This window comes from Gigantopelta aegis, chromosome 7, assembly GCF_016097555.1.
Source record: "Gigantopelta aegis isolate Gae_Host chromosome 7, Gae_host_genome, whole genome shotgun sequence".
NCBI classification, from domain to species: domain Eukaryota; kingdom Metazoa; phylum Mollusca; class Gastropoda; order Neomphalida; family Peltospiridae; genus Gigantopelta; species Gigantopelta aegis.
In genome coordinates this window covers 32370332-32393607 of record NC_054705.1, presented here as the reverse complement: position 1 = coordinate 32393607, position 23276 = coordinate 32370332, and the positions used below count along the sequence as shown (strand labels likewise).

The following is a 23276-nucleotide window of genomic DNA, read 5'->3' as shown; positions in this document are numbered from 1 at the left end:
ACTTCATCAGTAACTAACGCATTCAGCGGCACTGGGATCAAACCACGAGACACTCTTTAAAGGTAAGATTTATCTAAATATTAGTTCCTCGGTAAATTTCTCATTTGTACATTTTATATTTGTAAAAAAAAAGTGTAGCCAATTGATTTATATGGATATTGTTTTTAATGTTAAATTGCTTCTTCTTTTTTTTTTTGCTTTACTTACTGGAATATATTGATTAATTTAGAATTGTTGATTGAATGACAAACATTTGGTAATTCTAATGTGTATGTCATGAGTTCAAGTTCAAGTTCTTTATTTGCCTTCAGTTAAAAAAAAAAAACCTTATCAGCATAAATACATAGATACATAATCATGATATATATACAAATATACAAATACAGGTGGAGAGTGATTCAAGAATTAATGGTAAACAGTTAAGTTTGTTTTATTTAACGACACCTGTAGAACACACCTATTGTAATGATCAGTTTTTGGATGTAAACATTTGGTAATTCTGACACGTATGGCATACTTAATGTTTCTCTTATATAATAACGCATTTGAACACATTGATCTTAACAATGGGCTTTCTTGGATGTGAAATATTTGGTAATTCTGACAAATATATGGCATTATTTAACATTTCTCTTATATAATAACGCATTTGAACACATTGATTTTAACAATGGGCTTTCTTGGATGTGAAATATTTGGTAATTCTGACATGTATGGCATACTTAATGTTTCTCTTATTTAATAACGCATTTGAACACATTGATCTTAACAATGGGCTTTCTTGGATGTGAAATATTTGGTAATTCTGACAAACGTATGGCATTATTTAAAATTTCTCTTACTTAATAACACATTTGAACACATTGATCTTAACAATGGGCTTTCTTGGATGTGAAATATTTGGTAATTCTGACAAACGTATGGCATTATTTAAAATTTCTCTTATTTAATAACACATTTGAACACATTGATCTTAACAATGGGCTTTCTTGGATGTGAAATATTTGGTAATTCTGACATGTATGGCATACTTAATGTTTCTCTTATTTAATAACGCATTTGAACACATTGATCTTAACAATGGGCTTTCTTGGATGTGAAATATTTCGTAATTCTGACATGTATGGCATACTTAATGTGTCTCTTATATAATAACGCATTTGAACACATTGATCTTAACAATGGGCTTTCTTGGATGTGAAATATTTGGTAATTCTGACAAACGTATGGCATTATTTAAAATTTCTCTTATATAATAACACATTTGAACACATTGATCTTAACAATGGGCTTTCTTGGATGTGAAATATTTGGTAATTCTGACATGTATGGCATACTTAATGTTTCTCTTATTTAATAACGCATTTGAACACATTGATCTTAACAATGGGCTTTCTTGGATGTGAAATATTTGGTAATTCTGACAAACGTATGGCATTATTTAAAATTTCTCTTATATAATAACACATTTGAACACATTGATCTTAACAATGGGCTTTCTTGGATGTGAAATATTTGGTAATTCTGACAAACATATGGCATTATTTAAAATTTCTCTTATTTAATAACACATTTTAACACATTGATTTTAACAATGGGCTTTCTTGGATGTGAAATATTTGGTAATTCTGACACGTATGGCATACTTAATGTTTCTCTTATATAATAACGCATTTGAACACATTGATCTTAACAATGGGCTTTCTTGGATGTGAAATATTTGGTAATTCTGACAAACGTATGGCATTATTTAAAATTTCTCTTATTTAATAACGCATTTGAACACATTGATTTTAACAATGGGCTTTCTTGGATGTGAAATATTTGGTAATTCTGACAAACGTATGGCATTATTTAAAATTTCTCTTATTTAATAACACATTTGAACACATTGATCTTAACAATGGGCTTTCTTGGATGTGAAATATTTGGTAATTCTGACATGTATGGCATACTTAATGTTTCTCTTATTTAATAACGCATTTGAACACATTGATCTTAACAATGGGCTTTCTTGGATGTGAAATATTTCGTAATTCTGACATGTATGGCATACTTAATGTGTCTCTTATATAATAACGCATTTGAACACATTGATCTTAACAATGGGCTTTCTTGGATGTGAAATATTTGGTAATTCTGACAAACGTATGGCATTATTTAAAATTTCTCTTATATAATAACACATTTGAACACATTGATCTTAACAATGGGCTTTCTTGGATGTGAAATATTTGGTAATTCTGACAAACATATGGCATTATTTAAAATTTCTCTTATTTAATAACACATTTTAACACATTGATTTTAACAATGGGCTTTCTTGGATGTGAAACATTTGGTAATTCTGACAAACATATGGCATTATTTAAAATTTCTCTTATTTAATAACACATTTGAACACATTGATCTTAACAATGGGCTTTCTTGGATGTGAAATATTTGGTAAATCTGACAAACATATGGCATTATTTAAAATTTCTCTTATTTAATAACACATTTTAACACATTGATTTTAAGTTTTGCATCCGGTATGCGAAATATTTATAATTTTCACAACTTTATATCATCTGTTAAATTTGTCTTATTTAATGACACCTATCAACACATTGATTTTATTAATTGGGGTTTGGTAATTCTGATATATGTTACTAGAACTCATTGATTTTATTAATCGGCTGTTGTATGACAAACATTTAGTAATTCTGACATGTATGTCATCAGTTTTATTCTGTCTTATTTAGTGATACCAGTAGGACACATTCATTTTAAGGGTCGGTTACTGGGTGTAAAACATTTGGTAATTTCTGACATATGTTACTTGTGTATGAGTAAACGACTTTTAACGGCTGTTAAATATATTTTCGAAATAAAATATTAGTGGTATTGTGAAATAAAACAAGAATTACCAAATGTTCACATGCATCAGCCAATTAATAAAAGCAATGTGTTAATAGATGTCATTAAATAAGACAAATTTGACATATTGACATATTTGAAATATTTCATATACCAAAGGCGAAACTTAAACGTGTTTCTTGCCTGATTCTTATAAAACTCGAGCCTAGACTCGAGACAGTAGCGTCATGACAACGCCATACAAATTGTATGCGTGTGACGTCATTAAATATTGAGTTTTTGTAGTACGAAATTATTGGGATAGCAAATCTAGTTAAGGCTACTTATAAATAGTAGGACGATCAAAATCACTTTTAATATTCAGACATTGATATTTTAAATAAGAAAATGTATTTAATATGTATTTATTAGTCGAAAACATCTTGCAATGCAGAAAACTCGGGTTAACCCTTTTAACACTGATGCCTTATATTCTTTCATTTCATTTTAACTTAGTTTCATGCTTATATCCAATTAAGTTTCAAGCACGCTGTCATGGACACATACCTCAGCTATCTGGCTGTCTGTCCAGGACGGTGAGTTAGTTGTTGGTAGTCAGTGAGAAAGAAGAGGGTGCAGTAGTCTTACAACTACCCACTGAGTCGTTAAAACTCGCTCTGGATGGGAGCCGGTACCGGGCTGCGAACCAAGTACCCACCAGCCTTATGTCCGATGGTTTAATCATGACACCACCAGACAGAGGGGTGGAGATATGATGTCTTGTATTGTAAGATGTTGTATTTTACAGATGAAGTACAGACTACTGGTGATACTAATTGTGGCCATCACGGTCAACCACCAGACAGAGGGGTGGAGATGTGATGTTTTGTATTGTAAGATGTTTTATTTCACAGATGAAGTATACTCTACTGTTGACACTACTGGTGGCCATCACCATCAACCACCAGACAAGAGGGGTGAAGATGTGATGCCTTGTATCTTAAGATGTTTTATTTTACAGATGCACACCATCACCGTTAACCACCAGACAGACGGGTGGACATATGATGTCCTATATTGTAAGATGTTTTATTTTACAGATAAAGTATACTCTACTGTTGACACTACTGGTGGCCATCACCATCAACCACCAGACAAGAGGGGTGGAGATGTGATGCCTTGTATCTTAAGATGTTTTATTTTACAGATGCACACCATCACAGTTAACCACCAGACAGAGGGGTGGAGATGTGATGTCCTATAGTGTAAGATGTTTTGTTTTACAGATGAAGTACAGACTACTGTTGATACTGCTGGTGGCCATCACGGTCAACCACCAGACAAGAGGGGTGGAGATGTGATGTCCTATAGTGTAAGATGTTTTGTTTTACAGATGAAGTACAGACTACTGTTGATACTACTTGTGACCATCACGGTCAACCACCAAACAGAGGGGTGGAGATGTGATGCCTTGTATCTTAAGATGTTTTATTTTACAGATGCACACCATCACCGTTAACCACCAGACAGACGGGTGGACACATGATGTCCTATATTGTAAGATGTTTTATTTTACAGATGAAGTATACTCTACTGTTGACGCTACTTGTGGCTATCACCGTCAACCACCGACAAGAGGGGTGGAGATATGATGTTTTGTATTGTAAGATGTTTTATGTTACAGATGAAGTATACTCTACTGTTGACACTACTGGTGGCCATCACCATCAACCACCAGACAAGAGGGGTGGAGATGTGATGCCTTGTATCTTAAGATGTTTTATTTTACAGATGCACACCATCACCGTTAACCACCAGACAGACGGGTGGACATATGATGTCCTATATTGTAAGATGTTTTATTTTACAGATAAAGTATACTCTACTGTTGACACTACTGGTGGCCATCACCATCAACCACCAGACAAGAGGGGTGGAGATGTGATGCCTTGTATCGTAAGATGTTTTATTTTACAGATGCACACCATTTTACAGACAGATGAGAGTATGTCCTACTCTAAGATGTTTTGTTTTACAGATGAAGTACAGACTACTGTTGTGGCCATCACGGTCAACCACCAGACAAGAGGGGGGAGATGTGATGTCCTATATGTAAGATGTTTTGTTTACAGATGAAGTAAAGACTACTGTTGATACTACTTGTGACCATCACGGTCTACCACCAAACAGAGGGGTGGAGATGTGATGCCTTGTATCTTAAGATGTTTTATTTTACAGTTGCACACCATCACCGTTAACCACCAGACAGACGGGTGGACACATGATGTCCTATATTGTAAGATGTTTTATTTTACAGATGAAGTATACTCTACTTTGACGCTACTTGTGGCTATCACCGTCAACCACCGACAATTTTTTAGATATGATGTTTTTGGGGTGTAAGATGTTTTATCTACAGATGAAGTATACTCTAAATGTTGACACTACTTTGGCCATCACCATCAACCACCAAACAAGAGGGGTGGAGATGTGATGCCTTGTATCTTAAGATGTTTTATTTTACAGATGCACACCATCACCGTTAACCACCAGACAGACGGGTGGACATATGATTTCCTATATTGTAAGATGTTTTATTTTACAGATGAAGTATACTCTACTGTTGACGCTACATGCGGCTATCACCGTCAACCACCGACAAGAGGGGTGGAGATATGATGTTTTGTATTATAAGATGTTTTATTTTACAGATGTAGTATACTCTACTGTTGACACTACTGGTGGCCATCACCATCAACCACCAGACAAGAGGGGTGGAGATGTGATGAATGTGTTTTATTTTACAGATGCACACCATCACCGTTAACCACCAGACAGATGGGTGGAGATGTGATGTCCTATAGTGTAAAATGTTTTATTTTACAGTTGAAGTACAGACTACTGTTGATACTACTGGTGGCCATCACGGTCAACCACCAGACAAGAGGGGTGGAGATGTGATGTCCTATAGTGTAAGATGTTTTGTTTTACAGATGAAGTACAGACTACTGTTGATTCTACTGGTGGCCATCACGGTCAACCACCAGACAAGAGAGGTGGAGATGTGATGTCCTATATTGAAGATGTTTGTTTTACAGATGAAGTACAGACTACTGTTGATACTACTGGTGGCCATCACGGTCAACCACCAGACAGAGGGGTGGAGATGTGATGTCCTATAGTATAAGATGTTTTATTTTACAGATGAAGTACACGCTACTGTTGATACTACTTGTGGCCATCACGGTCAACCACCAGACAGAGGCTTGGGGACGATGGAGGTGGAGGAAAGCCGCCGCCATAGCAGGCATATTAGCCGGCAAGCGAGGTATATTAATATATTTTTTTAAAGAGATATACCCTAGTTTTTAAACAGTATGACATGTATCTTTTAAATTAGAAATTATTGACATTTTATTTTTTAGATTATGGTTAAAACTGTGACTGTAAAGACGCAGACTCTAGTTTCAGTATATGAAAATGGACACTAAATTTGGTTAATCTACAAACCTGCAATACACAGGTTATAACATAGATAAGCTAAAATCTGTGATGTTTGCTGCATATAACTAAGGTATAACTAAACATTGTTTTACAAGATGCAATTGTATTATTTGATATTTATTTTCATCGAGATCTGTCCGAGTCTGACACCAACAAGGACGGACATGTGGACGAGTCTGAACTAGAAGACTTGTTTAAAACGCGGGAAGCTCGGGACATCTTGGAGAGAGCTGGTGGTAAAGACGGTGAGTTGATAATTCAGGACACTAGTGCATCAAATGAATTGGAACATAACAATGTATGTGTCTCCAGGTGGTTGAGTGCTCGCTTGAGGTGCTTGTGTCGCAGGATCGAACCACCTCGGTGGATCCATTGAGCTGATTTTTTTCTCGTTCCAACCAGTGCACTACAACTGAACAAAGGCCGTAGTATGTGCTCTCCTGTCTATGGGAAAGTGCATAAAGATCCCTTGTTGCAGTAGGGAAAATGTAGAGGGTTTCAGAATTACCAAATGTTTGACATCCAATAGCCGATGATTAATTAATCAATGTGCTCCAGTGGTTTCGATAAACAAAACAACACAAACTTTTGCGTCTCCAGGTGAAACGTGTCTATTTCTCGCTCCAGCCAGTGCACCACGACTGGTACATCAAAGGCCGTGGTATGTGCTATCCTGCCTAGGGGATAGTGGATATAAAAGATCCCTTGCTGCTAATCGAAAAGAGTAGTCCATGCAGTAGAGACACCGGGTTTTCTCCCTTAATATCTGTGTGGTCCTTAACCATATGTCCGACGCCATATTACCGTAATTAAATGTGTTGAGTGCGTCGTTAAATATACCATTTCCTTCCTTCTATAGGTGATTTTACACCAAGAAATACGTTTAACATGTCTAGATGTACATAAATTAATATTTAATATATTTAATGGTTTTAACGGAGCGGTTCAAAGAAGGAAAGATGCATGAAACGGGCTTATAATATCTGAACGACAAAACCGTATTCTCATATGAAAATCGTATCTCTGTACAAAATAGAGAAGAAAGGACGTCAGGCAAAGTCGTGATTGCTTCCATGATCCACAATCAGTTGCTTGTCCTTAGGAGAACCGCCACTCCCCTTGGGAATTCGTAACAGGACGTGTTGTTCCTTCTGCACCGGCTGTAAGAGGACTGCCATTCCCTGTACACAAGACCAGCTTATAAAACCCAAATTTGCACAGAATATAGCTCATTGGAATATATATGCAAATAAAACCTGGGGTGGCATGATTCACTGTAAACAAAACAGTAATGATATTTGGTATTCGCGTGAGGTGAGAACTATATAAATAATGTTCTCATTCGTCCGTTTTTCTGAAGGTCCAGCTCGGCGGTAACACGGTATAACCTAAAAACCGGACGTTTTAAGCTTGGCATGGCCATATTGCTCGGGAAGGGGGGGGGGGGGCAATAAAAAAAAACTATAAAAAAAAACCCCGGACATTTTGATTTTCTTTATCCCTTTGTCAGTATCAATACAGAACTGAACCTCTCCAAACCAGATACCCGTTCAAACCGGACGTTTTACACTTGGACCCGTGGATGTTCAGTTTAGAAGAGCATGTTTCAGGGAATACTTATTATCAGAAATACTGTATAATACTTAACATTGTCAGGTGATGTGTATAATGTCTCATTCACTCAGGAATTGTGTATAACCCCATAAACTTATATATAATGAACAGAATAACATTGATGTACGTTTTTTCCCGACAATTTCTGGGCGGATAGTGTAAATGTCGTAGTAACGACGGTCGTTGTAACGAGGTGTGTGTGTGTGTGTGTGTGTGTGTGTGTGTGTGTATATATATATATAATATATATATATTCCGCTGCTTTTCCCATATAATTAGGATTCATGACAAAAGCATGTTATAAGAAATGTCATCTCTCTCTTTCTCTCTCTAGGAAAAAAGAAAATATCTTTGAAAGATTTCGAAAAACTAATGAAAGAGATAAACAATCTGGAATAAATAGATACAGACAAGGTGAGGAAAGCTTCAAATTCTCTCTCTCTCTCTCTCTCTCTCTCTCTCTCTCTCTCTCTCTCTCTCTCTCTCTCTCTCTCTCTCTCTCTCTCTCTCTCTCTCTCTTTTCTCCCTCTTCTCTATCTCTTTTTTTTCTTTCTCTTTCTCTCTGTCCTTATTTCTAAATTTTTCTCTCCTAGCCTGCCTGAAGATAATGCATCCCCTTCCTCCCATTGATACTCGAATGCATATATTAATAATATTGTATAACCTTATAACACTTCTACCCCCCCCCCCCCCCCCCCCCCCCCCAACGTTCCCGGCATCTTCTGACGCCTTTGTGTGGAAATGTGTAACACAACAGTTTACTCCTAAATAATGTACAGTTTGTCGAATGGAATCTATTGTTGCTGCTAGGATTAATATTATTGTTGTTATCATTTCTTAAAGAAACGTTTGGACTGATTTGGCTGAAACTCCGTGGTTATTAATGAGCCTCGGGGTATTATTATTATTATTATCATCATCATTATTGATACTACTTCTACTACTACTACTACTACTACTACTACTACTACTACTACTACTACTACTACTACTACTATAGTGAAACCCTCTATAAACTGGAATTTCCTAAAAACCGGACATTTTTCACGGTCCTTTTTTTTAAATCAGTACAGAACTGAACCTCTCTAAACCGGATACCTCTGAAAACCGGACATGTTACTTGGTACTTAGGGTGTCCGGTTTACAGGGGTTTCACTGTACTAATACTATTACTACTACTACTACTACTACTACTACTACTATTATTATTATTACAACTACTATTATTATTGTTGTTATTGTTATTATTATTATAATTATTGTTATTATCGATATTATTATTATTATTATTATATTATTATTATTATTATTATTATATTGATATTACGAATGTTCGTTTTACTTCCTGTTTATGACACCAGAAAAGAAATACGAAAAATCTATCGACACATAATTTGGTTGAACAGTATATTATTATATGTTTTCCTTTTTGTTTTTGCAGCTCTAACTGAATATCAAGAAGTGACAGTCAATGAGACACCGTCTGTGTAGACAGAAATAAAATTTGCAACAACAAAATGTAGTTTTTATTTTCTTTGTTTCAAACATGACACAACTTTTGACAAGTGGAGACATTTCATCAATGGCATCCTGTATACTTCCCCCCCCCCCCCCCCCCCCCCCCCGTTATAGTGGGCGTCCAACGAGTCGTATGCTAAAGTATATACATAACAAGAAGAAGTTTAGTTTAAAATTTGTTTTTGTTTTTAACGACACAACTAGAGTACATTGATTTATTAATCATCGGTTATTGGATGTCGAACATATGGTCAATTTGACAGTCATAGAGAGGAAGCCTGTTTCATTGTTTCCACTAGTAACAAGGGATCTTCTATATGCACCATCCCACTGACAGGATAGCACATACCACGACCTTTCGGGGTTTCTGCCAGAGGATAAAACAGGTATGGCACCATACCCAAATATGTTTGCATATTTTATTTTTTTAAGTTGTAAGTTTTATGACTCTTACCATTACTGTATGCTTTTCTTAATCCTAACCCTAACCCTAACCTAACCCATTTTCTTTCTGGAGGAGGCCCTCCATAACCCCTGTTGACTACGGTTGCATTCGGCACACACATTGTAAATATTCAATTCCATAGCCCCATACCCAAAAATATATTTCCGGCGGAAACTTTGGCTTTGATATACCAGTCGTGGTGCACTGGCTGGAACGAGAAATAGCCCAGTGTGCCCAACGACAGGGATCGATCCGAAACCGACCCCCATAGGTACTTGATGACAGGGTAATAAACTATTTCCCAATGGCACTAGTACATGATACGGTTGCTGCATATCAGCCATTATCGACTATTGGCGTTGTAGTTGAGTATGTGGAAGTAACTTTTTATAAAGGAAGGACAAGGAAGTGTTTTGTTTAACGACGCACTCAACACATTTTGTTTACGGTTATATGGCGTTGGACATATGGTTAAGGACCCCACAGATAATGAGGGTGGAAACCCGCTGTCGCCACTTCATGGGCTACTCTTTCCGATTAGCAGCAAGGAGTCTTTTATATGCACCATCCCATAGACAAGATAGCACATACCGCGGCCGATGATGTACCAGTCGTGGTGCACTGGCTGGAGCGAGAAATAGCCCAATGGGCTCACTGACGGGGATCGATCCCAAACTGACTGCGCATTAAGCGAGCGCTTTACCCCTGGGCTACGTCTCGCCTCACTTTTTCATCAAATACCAAAATGACTGGGAGAGGGGCAGGGAAACCGAGAGAAAGAAAGAAGAAAAATGAGTTTTTCAAACAACTATCAAAATCAAAGACAGAGAGGTTCATTTTGAACTGTCAAAAAAGAAAAAGATTGATGTAAAATTTGATGATGAGTTTCATATGGAAAGCCTGATGTAATCAAGAAATGTCTACAATTGTTTTTAAAAACATTTTGTTGAAATAGCAGACCACACCTTCCCACTGTCCGATAAACTGTCAGTACTATTTTCGTTTTGTTTTATTTTGTTTCAACAGAACCCTACAGTGTTTCTGCCAGAAATGTTTGGGCATGGCACTATTGAATTGAATACAACCACAGTCAACGGGGGTTATCGGGCCTCCCACAGAAAGAAAATCATACAGTAATGATAAAATTCATTAATTTTGTCAAAATGTTAACTTTAAAAAATAAAATCTGCAAAAAAAATAATAATGTCGGTATGCGCCATACCCGTTTTACCCTCTGGCAGAAACCCTGCCCTATGCAAAGCGTTTTGGTCCGCGTTTTATCATCGGCCGGACGGACCACTTTATGGAGACCAGGAATCCCCCCGTGTCACTGTGAGATTCATCCTGGCAGCAAACATCTCCCTGTGATATCATTACAAGAAGGAATGAAAAGAAGAAGAAGTAAAGTGTTTTTAAAGTTTGTTTTTATTTAACGACGCCACTAGAGCACATTGATTTTTTATCTTATCATCGGCTATTGGACGTCAAACATATGATCATTCTGACAGTTTTTTTTTTTAGAGGAAACACCGCTGTCACCACATAGGCTACTCTTTTACGACAGGCAGCAAGGGATCTTTCATTTGCGCTTCTCACAGGCAGGATAACACAAACCATGGCCTTTTTTTTAACCAGTTATGGATCACTGGTCGTTGCAAGTGGCATTCTTCACTCACTCAGGGTTTGGAGTCTGGTCTCTGGGCACCGGTACCTACCAGCCTGCAGACCGACTAACCACGAACCGATGGCCGGTAGAAGAAGAAGAGTACAACATTAATTTTACAGTTTAAGTTACATCATATGCTTCTTGGGAGCGGGACGTAGCCCATTGGAAAAGCGTTCGCTTGATACACGGTCGGTCTAGGATCAATCCCCGTCGGTGGACCCACAACTGGTGTAACAAAGGCCGTGGTATGTACTATCCTGTTTGTGGGATGGTGCATATACAAGATCCTTTGCTGCTAATCGAAACGAGTAGCCCATGAAGTGGCGACGCCATATAACCGTAATAAAATGTGTTGAGTGCGTCGTTAAATAAAACATTTCCTTCCTTCATATACGTCTTGAAAAATACCTTACGACTTTGATATAATCAGGTATGTGTTAGCTGCTTGTCTTTTCTATGATTACATACCCGACTTTGACCAAGTACGTTTTTTTAATTACTTTGTATAATATCTACATTTTACATTTTATTGCATCATTATAAAGCAGCTTAGAGATTTTAAAAGTTTCCTTAATTATTTTCCCAATAGTTCAAATCTGTTTTCAAACTTATATTTTTGCGTTCAGAGTGTTGGTAAAATGCCACCGTCACTGACGTCCGCATAACGCTTGTAAAAATGTAGGCTACGTCTCGGTGGTTAGGACGCTAATTTATGAAAATAAAACATGCTTTCTAACAATTATTGTTACTATTCATCATATTTTAAATCTCATGATACAATTATACTACTTTTATTATTATTATTGGGGTTTTTTCACGTTGACCATAACAAAACTTTTAGGGGTTTGTATGTAGTACGTGCTTTGGAGAGGTTCTTTTGGGGTATATTGAGAATAATTAAATGATCCTGTCATCAAGTGCCTATGTTTACCACTGGGCTACGTCCTGCCCCACCCCCCCCCCCCCCCCCCCCCCCCCCGCGCCCGTAACCTGTAAGGACGTCTGGTTAAAGACACAAAGGTGTGAATCGTGTCTGTGAAGATAAAACTGGGAAATACTCATCTGATTAAAATTATCTCTAATGGTCTACCAGTAGATCTAACAGCATTGCGTGGACTCCCATGTCCAGGTGACATTTCACCTATAAATAGCAGTTTAAATATCGACCAATTACACTTCGCCTTTTATAGCGTTATTTGGGAGCATACAAATTCTAAAAATATCGGGCGATACTATTTATGCAATAGGCGAACTTATTGGTCTATTTCAACATTACAAAACAGGGGGAAAAGTGCAGTAATAAACTCTGGATTATATACTAGTATAAACAGATTTTATGGCTATACCATCACGGGTTTTTTTTTTCGTCTTGAAACGAATTTTATATACAATTTTATATTGAAATTAGTTTCCGGTATACTTCGTAATTCGCCCGAATCATTTCGTATACCCACGGCATAATCCCGAATGTTTTCAAATTATTTTCAAATCACTGGCATGATTTTGCAAGTAAGGTTTTTATTGGTTGAATGAAAGGTCAGCTGGACATGAGCTCCAACGGGGTGCTGTGCTGTAAGATCCACAGGTAATAGTAACTAACCAGTGGAGCAAATTTTAATTAGACTGGGGAAATACTCTATAAAATAGACTACAGAGTTTATCTCCATAAACCCTTTTTAACCCTTTGTATAAAGACTTTTTAACTTCCTTGTAAATAAAGTTTATTTAACCATTAATTAGTATTTTTATCTAATCAAATGTATAAACGTTTTTAATTAATTTTTTTTTATTTTTTTTACTAACACTCTCCCCACCCCTCTCGTTGTGAGCACAGTTTCTGGCCCTAGTCAGAAATCGTGCTCGCAACGAGCGTGCTTGAACATTAAATTGATATAAGCACGTTAATTCCCGACATCTGACCTGACAGTCATTTGTGGGCATACATACATACATAGATATCTCCATAACTTACTTTTCAGAGGTACGTGCGTTTTTAGAATTCTGAAACAAGCATGATTACCCATATGGTTAAAAATATCTTTGTACGTATCAATCGGCCTCGGTGGTGTCGTGGTTAAGCCATCGGACATAAGGCTGGTAGGTACATGGTTCACAGCCCGGTACCGGCTCCCACTCAGATCGAGTTTTAACGACTCAATAGGTAGGTGTAAGACCACTACACCCTGTGCTCTCTCACTAACCACTAACAACTAACCCCCTGGCCTCGGTGATGTCGTGGTTAAGCCATCGGACATAAGGCTGGTAGGTACATGGTTCGCAGCACGGTACCGGCTCCAACCCAGAGCGAGTTTTAACGACTCAATGGGTAGGTTAAGACCACTACACCCTGTTCTCTCTCACTAACCACTAACAACTAAACACTAACCCCCTGGCCTCGGTGGTGTCGTGGTTAAGCCATCGGACATAAGGCTGGTAGGTACATGGTTCGCAGCACGGTACCGGCTCCCACCCAGAGCGAGTTTTAACGACTCAATGGGTAGGTGTAAAACCACTACACCCTGTTCTCTCTCACTAACCACTAACAACTAAACACTAACCCACTGTCCTGTACAGACAGCCCAGATAGTTGAGGTGTGTGCTTGAACTTTAATTGGATATAAGCACAAAAATAAGTTGAAATGAATGTACATATCAAAGTGATACGTCCCACTAGAACGCCAAGTGGGACGTAACACTTCGACGTCATCTATTGGCGAACTCCATACAACCTTACGGAAACGATCGATTAGGGGTAATAAATAGGATATTAAACTCGCTACCATTTCGTATTGTTTATGTCCCTTGTGAAATCATTTTCATTGTCACTCGCTAAAGATCGTGACAATTAAAAATTATTTCATCTGGGACATAAACATGATACGAAACCGAATCTCGTTTAATATCGTATAATTTCGTGGTATTATAAACACCAGGAGAGTAATGTCTAATTTAAATTGCCCTAATAGTGACCAATACGCCGTAGTGTTTAGAGCCTACGGTGTGTGACTTTAAAATAGATTGGTAAAATACAAAAAACAACAAAAAACCCCAACAACAAACAAACAAAAAACAACAAACAAAACAAATCGCATTCTGTTTTTGCAAATTTTATTTCTGTCTAGACAGCGAGTATCTCATTAACAATAATTCATTCTTCAAGCTCCGTTAGAAACCTGAAACATAAGAAAGGCATACAAAAATAATAATGATAAACATGGGCCGCAGAAAGTGTGTGTGTGTGTGGGGGGGGGGGGGGGGGGTGCCATGCTCCCCCCTAAAAACAAAACAAATAAACAAAAAACAAAACAAAACAACAAAACAAAACAAAAACAACCTATTTTTTTTCCTCTTACTGTATTCAGAATGGTAGAGATACCTTATTTGAACACCTAAATTTGGAACTTATTTCCTGAGGGTACCCATAGATTTCTCTTCCCGGAGCCATCGGGCTATACGCCCCCCCCCCCCCCCCCCCCCCCCCACAAACCCCCACCCCCCATACACACTTTCAAATAAACCCCGCCGACTCGTAATATAATATCCATGCGCACTATAAACTCGTGCAATAAATAGCACGGCAAAACAAATGGTATGTGGTTCGGTCTATTTATTTCATGAATGTAAGTATTCCACATTTGGAAAATCACGAACACAAGGACAAAAACATGTTTCACACAACCATTACAGTGAATGTTGATCCAAAACATTCTTTTGTTTAACGACACCGCTAGAGCACATTGATTTGATAATCATCGGCTATTGGATGTCAAACGTTTAGTAATTTGACATATAGTTTTGGAGAGGAAACCCGCTACATGTTTCCATTAGTAGCAAGGGATTTTTTATATTCACCATCCCAAAGACGGGATAGCACACACCACGACCTTTGATATACCAGTTGTGGTGCACTAGCTGGGACGAGAAATAGCCCAATGGGTCCACTGACGGGGATCGACCCCAGACCGACCACGCACCAAGCGGGTGCTTTTACCATTGGGCTTCGTCCCGCCCATGCTCGATGATAAATGTGACATGTTATCATTATGCAACTACATAAACACAAGAGATGACAAAAGTATCCTACCTATTTGGATCTCTTTTCATTCCACTTTGCTGAGGTCTGTCATGAACTTTTGAAACTCACCCACAGTGACGTCAGAGTTTCCTATAAATAGAAAGAAGGAAGGAATGTTTTATTTAACGACGCACTCAACACATTTTAATAAACGTTGGGGTGGGTGGGGGTTGGTTTTGTTTTTTTTCTTTGGGGGGGGGGTTAAACGACACTACTAGAGCATATTGACTTATTAATCATCGGCTATTGAATGTGAAACATTTGGTAATTTTGACCAGTAGTCTTAGATAGGAAACCCGCTACATTTTTCCATTAGTAAGCAAGGGATCTTTTATATGCACCATCTCACAGACATTATAGCACATACCACGGCCTTTGATATAACAGTCGTGGTGCACTAGCTGGAACGAGAGATAGCCCATAAAGACCACACAGATAATGAGAGGGGAAACTCGCTGCCGCCACACACTGGGTTACTTTTTCAAATTATGAGCAAGGGATCTTTTGTGTGCATTTTGGCTGGAACGAGAAATAGCACAATGGGGCCCACCGACGGGAATCGATCCCAAACCGAGCGCTTTACCACTGGGTTACGTCCCGCCCAATCATTCCAATAGAGACAGCCTGACGACAATCCAAACAGGACCGCAGCCAGCAATATAATTTGTATATACACGAAGTGATTTACATTCTATGATTAAGCCATCAAATAGAGACAGCCTGATAACAATCCAAACAGGACCGCAGCCAGCAATACAATTTGTATAATACACGAAGTGATTTACATTCTATGATTCAGCCATCGGACATAAAGCTGGTAGGTACAGGGTTCGCAGCCCGGTACCGGCTCCCACACAGAGCGAGTTTTAATGACTCAATGGGTAGGTAGGTGTAAAACCACTACACCCTCTTCTCTCTCACTAACCAACTAAACTAAAACCACTGTTCTGGACAGATAGCATAGCTAGCTGAGGTATGTGCCCTGGGCAGCGTGCTTGAACTTTAATTGGATATAAGCACGAAAATAAGTCGAAATTAAATAAATGAGCGTATAGTTGGAATATTTGAAAGGATGTCTGTCCATGAACCCCTGTTAGGTATGGCTTGACCAAACAGTTTGCCATCGTTACACTATTGGTAGCCCGAGAAGGGGCGTGATTTAGCTCAGTCGGTTGAGTGCTCGCTTGAGGTGCTTGCGTCGCAGGATCGAACCACCTCGGTGGATCCAACTGGTCAAAGGCCGTGGTATGTGCTTTCCAGTCTGTGGGAAGGCATATACCGTATACGCAAACATTTTCGCGAATAAAATATACCGCGAAAATCGCGAACACGTTGACAGCACCGCAAATTTAATTACGCGCAAAGTTATTTCCGAGTTGGTATAATTTTGATGGATACAAAAAACCCTCCCAAAACAGGAAGTCAGAGGTACCTGTTAAATGTATACCGAATTTCGTATGCACTTTGTCTTTACTACCAAATTATCCACAAGGTCACGTGGTTCTGTAAACCTGCATGGTCACATGAATTTGGTCGAAATGACACACAGTTGGTTGTATGTCTGTTGTTACGTAATCTCAGTTTTGTTTGTTTTCTTTGTAACCTTGAATGGAAGTTTGTGGGTACCATCAAATCATGATCATCAATAATTAAAAGTTATTTCTTCTGATATTATTATTTGCGTTTTTCAATTTTCTGTATCCCATGTGCGTGTTCCATCGATAACATGTCTACATACATACAACACTGACGTCTCGCTGACAGCATGGTAATATCTCCAAGTGTGTGCGTGAAATCGTCATTGAAAAGAGTTTGGCAAATGAATTAAAAGTTATTTCTTCTGATATTATTATTTGCGTTTTTCAATTTTCTGTATCCCATGTGCGTGTTCCATCGATAACATGTCTACATACATACAACACTGACGTCTCGCTGACAGCATGGTAATATCTCCAAGTGTATGCGTGAAATCGTCATTGAAAAGAGTTTGGCAAATGAAATATGGGTAATTTCGAAAATGTAAAATGAGAGCCCGATCGCGAATTATTTTAGCCGCGAAAATATTTGCGTACACGGTATAAAAGATCGACTGATGCTGATGGAAAGATGTAGCGGGTTTCCTCTGATGACTACGTGTCGGAATTACCAAATGTTTGACACCCAATAGCCGATGATTAATTAATCAATCTGTCCTAGTGGTGTTAAATATAACTTTATTGGCAGCCCCAGTAGTCTGCCGTTCAAGAGCTAGACGGACATTTGGACGCATATGATGACAGAGAGCGATTATAACAATGGAAATGCCCGTCTCGGGCTACGTTAATGGTATCTACTAAATATAGCCTAAAAACGCTATTTCTAAAGGGGCGGAACGAAGCCCAGTTGTAAAGCTATCGCTTGATGGGCTGTCCATTTGGGATCGATCTCCGTCGGTGGGCCCATTGGGCTATTTCCCGTTTCAGCCAGTGCACCACAACTGCTATATCAACGGTCGTGGTATGTGCTATCCTGTTTGTGGGATGGTAAATATAAAAGATTCCTAACTGCCAATGGAAACATGTAGCGGGTTTCCTCTCTAAGCCTCTATGTCAAAATTAACTAGTGTTTCACATCCAATAGCTGATGATTAATAAATCAATGTGCTCTAGTGGTGTCGTTACCCCCCCCCCACCCCCTCCCCTCCCACCCAAATTTAAGTTGTTTGAACTCACCGTCTTCGTCCGCCATTTCCAAGATGTCTCGTGCCTCGCGCGTGCCGAACGCTTCTTCTACCTCTGATAGGTCCACAAACCCGTCATTGTTTCGATCAATAGTAGAGATATCTAAGAGGAAATAAATAGTATACAATGAAATCTGACTTACAAATGGCAGATACAATATATATATACTATATATATATATATATATTATATATATATATATATATATATATATATATATATATATATATATATATATGTGTATGTGTGTGTGTGTGTGTGTGTGTGTGTGTGTGTGTGTGTCTCTCTCTCTCTCTCTCTCTCTCTCTCTCTATATATATATATATATATTTATATATATGCGCGTGTGTGTGTGTGTATGTGTATATATGTATATATATATAGAGAGAGAGAGAGAGAGAGAGAGAGAGAGAGAGAGAGAGAGAGAGAGAGAGAGAGAGAGAGAGAGAGAGAGAGAGAGAGAGAGAGAGAGAGAGAGACAGACAGACAGACAAACAGACAGATACAGAGAGAGAGAGAGAGAGAGAGAGAGAGAGAGAGAGAGAGAGAGAGAGAGAGAGAGAGAGAGAGAGAGAGAGAGAGAGAGAGACAGACAGACAGACAGACAGACAGACAGACAGGAGAGAGAGAGAGAGAGAGAGAGAGACAGAGACAGACAGATAGAGAACAGACAAACAGACAAATACAGAGAGAGAGAGAGAGAGAGAGAGAGAGAGAGAGAGAGAGAGAGAGAGAGAGAGAGAGAGAGAGAGAGAGAGAGAGAGAGAGAGAGAGAGAGAGAGAGAATGAATATGACCATATATATTATTACCTCGCTTACGGCCTAGGTCAACAATAGCTCTGGCGACAATTTTTACGACTTTCCAAACCTTCCTCCAATTGATCCTTCTTTTCGCCTCAATGTTTACGGTGAGAGCGACAAGCAATATCAGCAACAGTGGGAACTTCATCTGCACAATAAAATATCTTGTAATAAAAAAAATCCAAGCTCCGATATAGCAGCATGGCTGATTTGTACAGCTATTATCAATGTTAATTATCAAAGTGCAGACAAGGACAGGACTGTGGAGATGGACAGCAGAAGTTGAAAGATAGGATGAGCTGCCAGATCGGGAAGAAATGAGATGGAATTTGTTTATCGACACCACTAGAGCACATTGATTTTAATGAGTCATCGGCTACTGGGTGTCAAGCACTTACAGAGGAAACCCGCAACATTTGTTCATTAGTAGCAAGGGATCTTTTATACGCACCATCCCACAGACAGGATAGTACATACCACGGCCTTTGATATACCAGTCGTGGTGCACTGACTGGAACAAGAGATAGCCCAATGGGCCCACGTAACGGGGTCAAAGAAGAGAAAGGAAAGAGTAGTGGCACGGTTATCCACAAGAGGCAAGCACATGTTCCGGATAAAGAGAAAAGGACTGGTATATCGAGATTCCAGATTCGGGAAGAAATGAGATTTGATTCAAAGAAGAGAACGGAAAGGGGGCAATGGGATTTTAAAATGAACAAAGAAAGAAATTAAATCGAATACATCCTGTGCTCTCTAACGCTAGAAAATATTGATATATAATTCAGTCATTAAAGTAGAAAATTGGTTTCTTTTCTTTCTTTTATAGTTATTTTCATTCATATTTCCAATAAGGTGCAAGCACGTTGTCCAGACACACATCTGAGTTATCTGAACGGTCTGCCCAGGACAGTAGGTTAGTATTTAGTTGTCAGTAGTTACTGAGAGAGAAGTCGGTGTAGTTATCTGGACGATCTGTCCAGGACAGTAGGTTAGTATTTAGTTGTCAGTAGTTACTGAGAGAGAAGTCGGTGTAGTTATCTGAACGGTTTGTCCAGGACAGTAGGTTAGTATTTAGTTGTTGGTAGTTACTGAGAGAGAAGTCGGTGTAGTTATCTGGACGATCTGTCCAGGACAGTAGGTTAGTATTTAGCTGTTAGTAGTTACTGAGAGAGAAGTCGGTGTAGTTATCTGGACGATCTGTCCAAGACAGTAGGTTAGTATTTAGCTATTAGTAGTTACTGAGAGAGAAGTCGGTTTTTTACACACCCGTTGGTGAGAACACTATGCGTTATTTTTGTTAATACATGGGTTGTTTACACAATACGCGTGTTAACAATTTCAAGACATACGACTGGTTGCGCTTAGGTGATGACCGGGTCACCAGTGCCATGCATCCAATGAAAAACAACACGGTGGAAATAGATTACACTGTGACGTATGATTAACCTGACAATCATGTGTCTGTGACGCGTGAGTCAGCTACGAGTGCAACGGCTGTAAATAACGTTTAGTCGAAAAAGCTGTTAAAATTTGCTTAAAACCTGGTTTCTGAGGATATGTAAGAAATAGAATAATACATTCGTGTCCGTTAGATACCATTTATCTCAGAACTCGTTGTTTAAAAACGTATCAAGCTCGCTTTCGCTCGTTAGATACATTTTAAAACCACTTGTGAGATAAATGTTATCTAACGGCCACTCATGTATTGTTATATCTATGTAGTGGCTTTAAGCTAGCTCTAGGTGGAAGCCAGTGCCGGTATGCGAACCCAATACCTGCCTGCCTTAAAACTACATTCCCTGGAATATTTTTTATTATTTAAGCATATAGAACAGAAAATCCAATTATGTTTGGTGCATATATGACGCCGCACTCCGCATTGGTTTCACTACACTGGCTTATCCAGGTCAAAAACAAAGCCATGATTTTGAAAGTGGGACACTTTTGACGGGCTCGTACCGATCTCGGTTTTCATTGGCTTATCACAAGTATAGAATTCCCCAACAAGAGATCACGTGAGATTTCGCAATTTTTGAACAAATTTAACTGTTTTGATTGAGGGGTCGTCTCATACCTCCAAAACATATTTATATCCATAGAGGTATGATACGCCTTTCCAGGAGTTGGTGAGTGGGGGATTTGCCTTGAAATTTTGAAAGTGGCCAGCTGTTGGCATACGCGTTACATGTAAGGGGGTGTTACTAATTACGTAACGTTCTAGGGGTAGAGGAAGAGGGTACTGTGTTCGATTTACGTCACATTTTTCAAGACTATATGTTATTTGTATTCATTACTTAGACCTAAAAAGGTGTTTTTTGGAAATGCGCGGTCAGTCTAGGATCGATTCCGATACAAAAAGACCATGGTATATGATATCCTGTCTGTGGGATGGTACATATAAACGATCCCTTGCTAAAAAAAATGTAGCGGATTTCCAAGTCGCGTGTGCAGGGATTTCAGCGGGGTTGGGATTATAGACTGTGATGAGCGAAGTTTATATGGGGCCATGCTCCCCCAAAAAATTAAGCGAGGGCAAGTAAGGGTTTCGACCTCCAATACCCTCCCCCAGCTCATGCACCCGATTCCTTTCTAAGATTATATGTCAAAATTACCAAATGTTAGACATCCAACAGCAGATGGAAGGAAGGACAGGATATGTTTTATTTAACGACACACTCAACACATTTTATTTACGTTGTATGGGGTCGGGTGATTATTAAATCAATATGCTTTATCTTTGATGTCGTCAAATAACCCCCCCCCCCGACCCCCCAACTTTACCATTTCCAAACGAAATAATATTTATTTGAATTTGTCGATTTTAACACGTAAAATTAAGAAGTGAAAACGTTCATTGTCTACTTTAGTATATTTTATTTTTAAAATATATACATGATTAATGTGTTACTAGTATACAAACTAAACTTTGAAAGTTCTACTAACACTTTATAAAATATCAATTCTGAAATAGGAAGGTACGACTGTCGATACTACGTTGTGAAGATCAAACCGGTGTTAACTAAAGACTCTAGTACCGTATCCTCAACCGAACGTTCTTCGTACAGCGCAAGATTTCTCTTTTAATTTTTTGAGACGAACCCTACAATTTGAAATCGGCAAACGCACGTGTTAACTGAAACTGACAACAGGCTGTCGTTTATGCTTTGCCGAGCTATGGCGGCACAGGCGACGAATCAAGCGTATACGTTTGACGATATCCGTTCATAGCGAACACACACGACTTTTTTAAAAGTGCATTTGAGCTTGTAATTCACATTTGTGCATGATGTTATAATATGGTAACCAGATAATGTAACTTTAAGTCCGACAGGTTAACCACTATGCCGTTATGTATTCCTATTTAATATAGAAAATCTTACCTTGATCGTGAATCGGTCCCGGAGCCAGCAAATGATTTGGTTGCTTATGTTTTTCTCTCGCTTTATAGGTAAAACGTCTGCACGTGTGATTAAGAAATGTTAATTATTTGATGTTATCAGCGATGAACACCAACAAGGGTGGTAAAATCAATCATGGGATTAATTGTAAAACAAGCTGTTTCTAACCGATATTCTGCCTTCCCTCGGGGCGAAATCAACAGTCGAATCATGGTTATTTCGTACAATTATACCGCCTGGTCATTCCGTGCCATAGTTATTTCGTACCAAAGTCATTTCGTACCATACTATCTGGTCATTTTGTACCATAGTAATTTCATTCCAAAGTCATTTCGTACCATCCATTTCGTGCCATACTTTCTGGTCATTTCGTGCCATCGTAATTTCGTACCAAAGTCATTTCGTACCATCCATTTCGTACCATACTGCCTGGTCATTTCGTGCCAAAGTCATTTCGTACCATACTGCCTGGTCATTTCGTGCCATAGTAATTTCATACCAAAGTCATTTCGTACCATCCATTTCGTACCAGACAATCCTCTACGTTAACATTTCTGTCGAAGAGCCAGATGGCGCCTACTTCTATTTTTTTTAGAAGCCATGTTTATATTCCGGTATAGTGTATGTGTGTGTGTGTTGTGTATCCATGCGTGCGTGCGTGCGCGCGTGTGTGGAAACCATTGGTACAAATATTAA

General features: G+C 38.6%; 1 protein-coding gene and 1 long non-coding RNA gene across 2 annotated transcripts; one reads left to right on the top strand and one right to left on the bottom strand.

Annotated features, from left to right (window-relative positions):
• On the top strand, positions 1-9474 carry LOC121377615. Its single transcript, XR_005958636.1, has 5 exons — positions 1-62; positions 6043-6166; positions 6474-6587; positions 8291-8370; positions 9398-9474. It is a non-coding gene; the product is annotated as an uncharacterized LOC121377615 (long non-coding RNA).
• A 5202-nt stretch (positions 9475-14676) lies between these two features.
• On the bottom strand, positions 14677-22638 carry LOC121377613. Its single transcript, XM_041505677.1, has 5 exons — positions 22563-22638; positions 19192-19330; positions 18372-18482; positions 15670-15750; positions 14677-14758 (listed from the first exon to the last, which is right to left on the bottom strand). Exons 2-4 carry the CDS (start codon positions 19328-19330, stop codon positions 15686-15688), a joined length of 315 nt encoding a protein of 104 aa, XP_041361611.1. The 5' UTR covers positions 22563-22638; the 3' UTR covers positions 14677-14758; positions 15670-15685.
• Between the last annotated feature and the right edge of the window lie 638 nt (positions 22639-23276).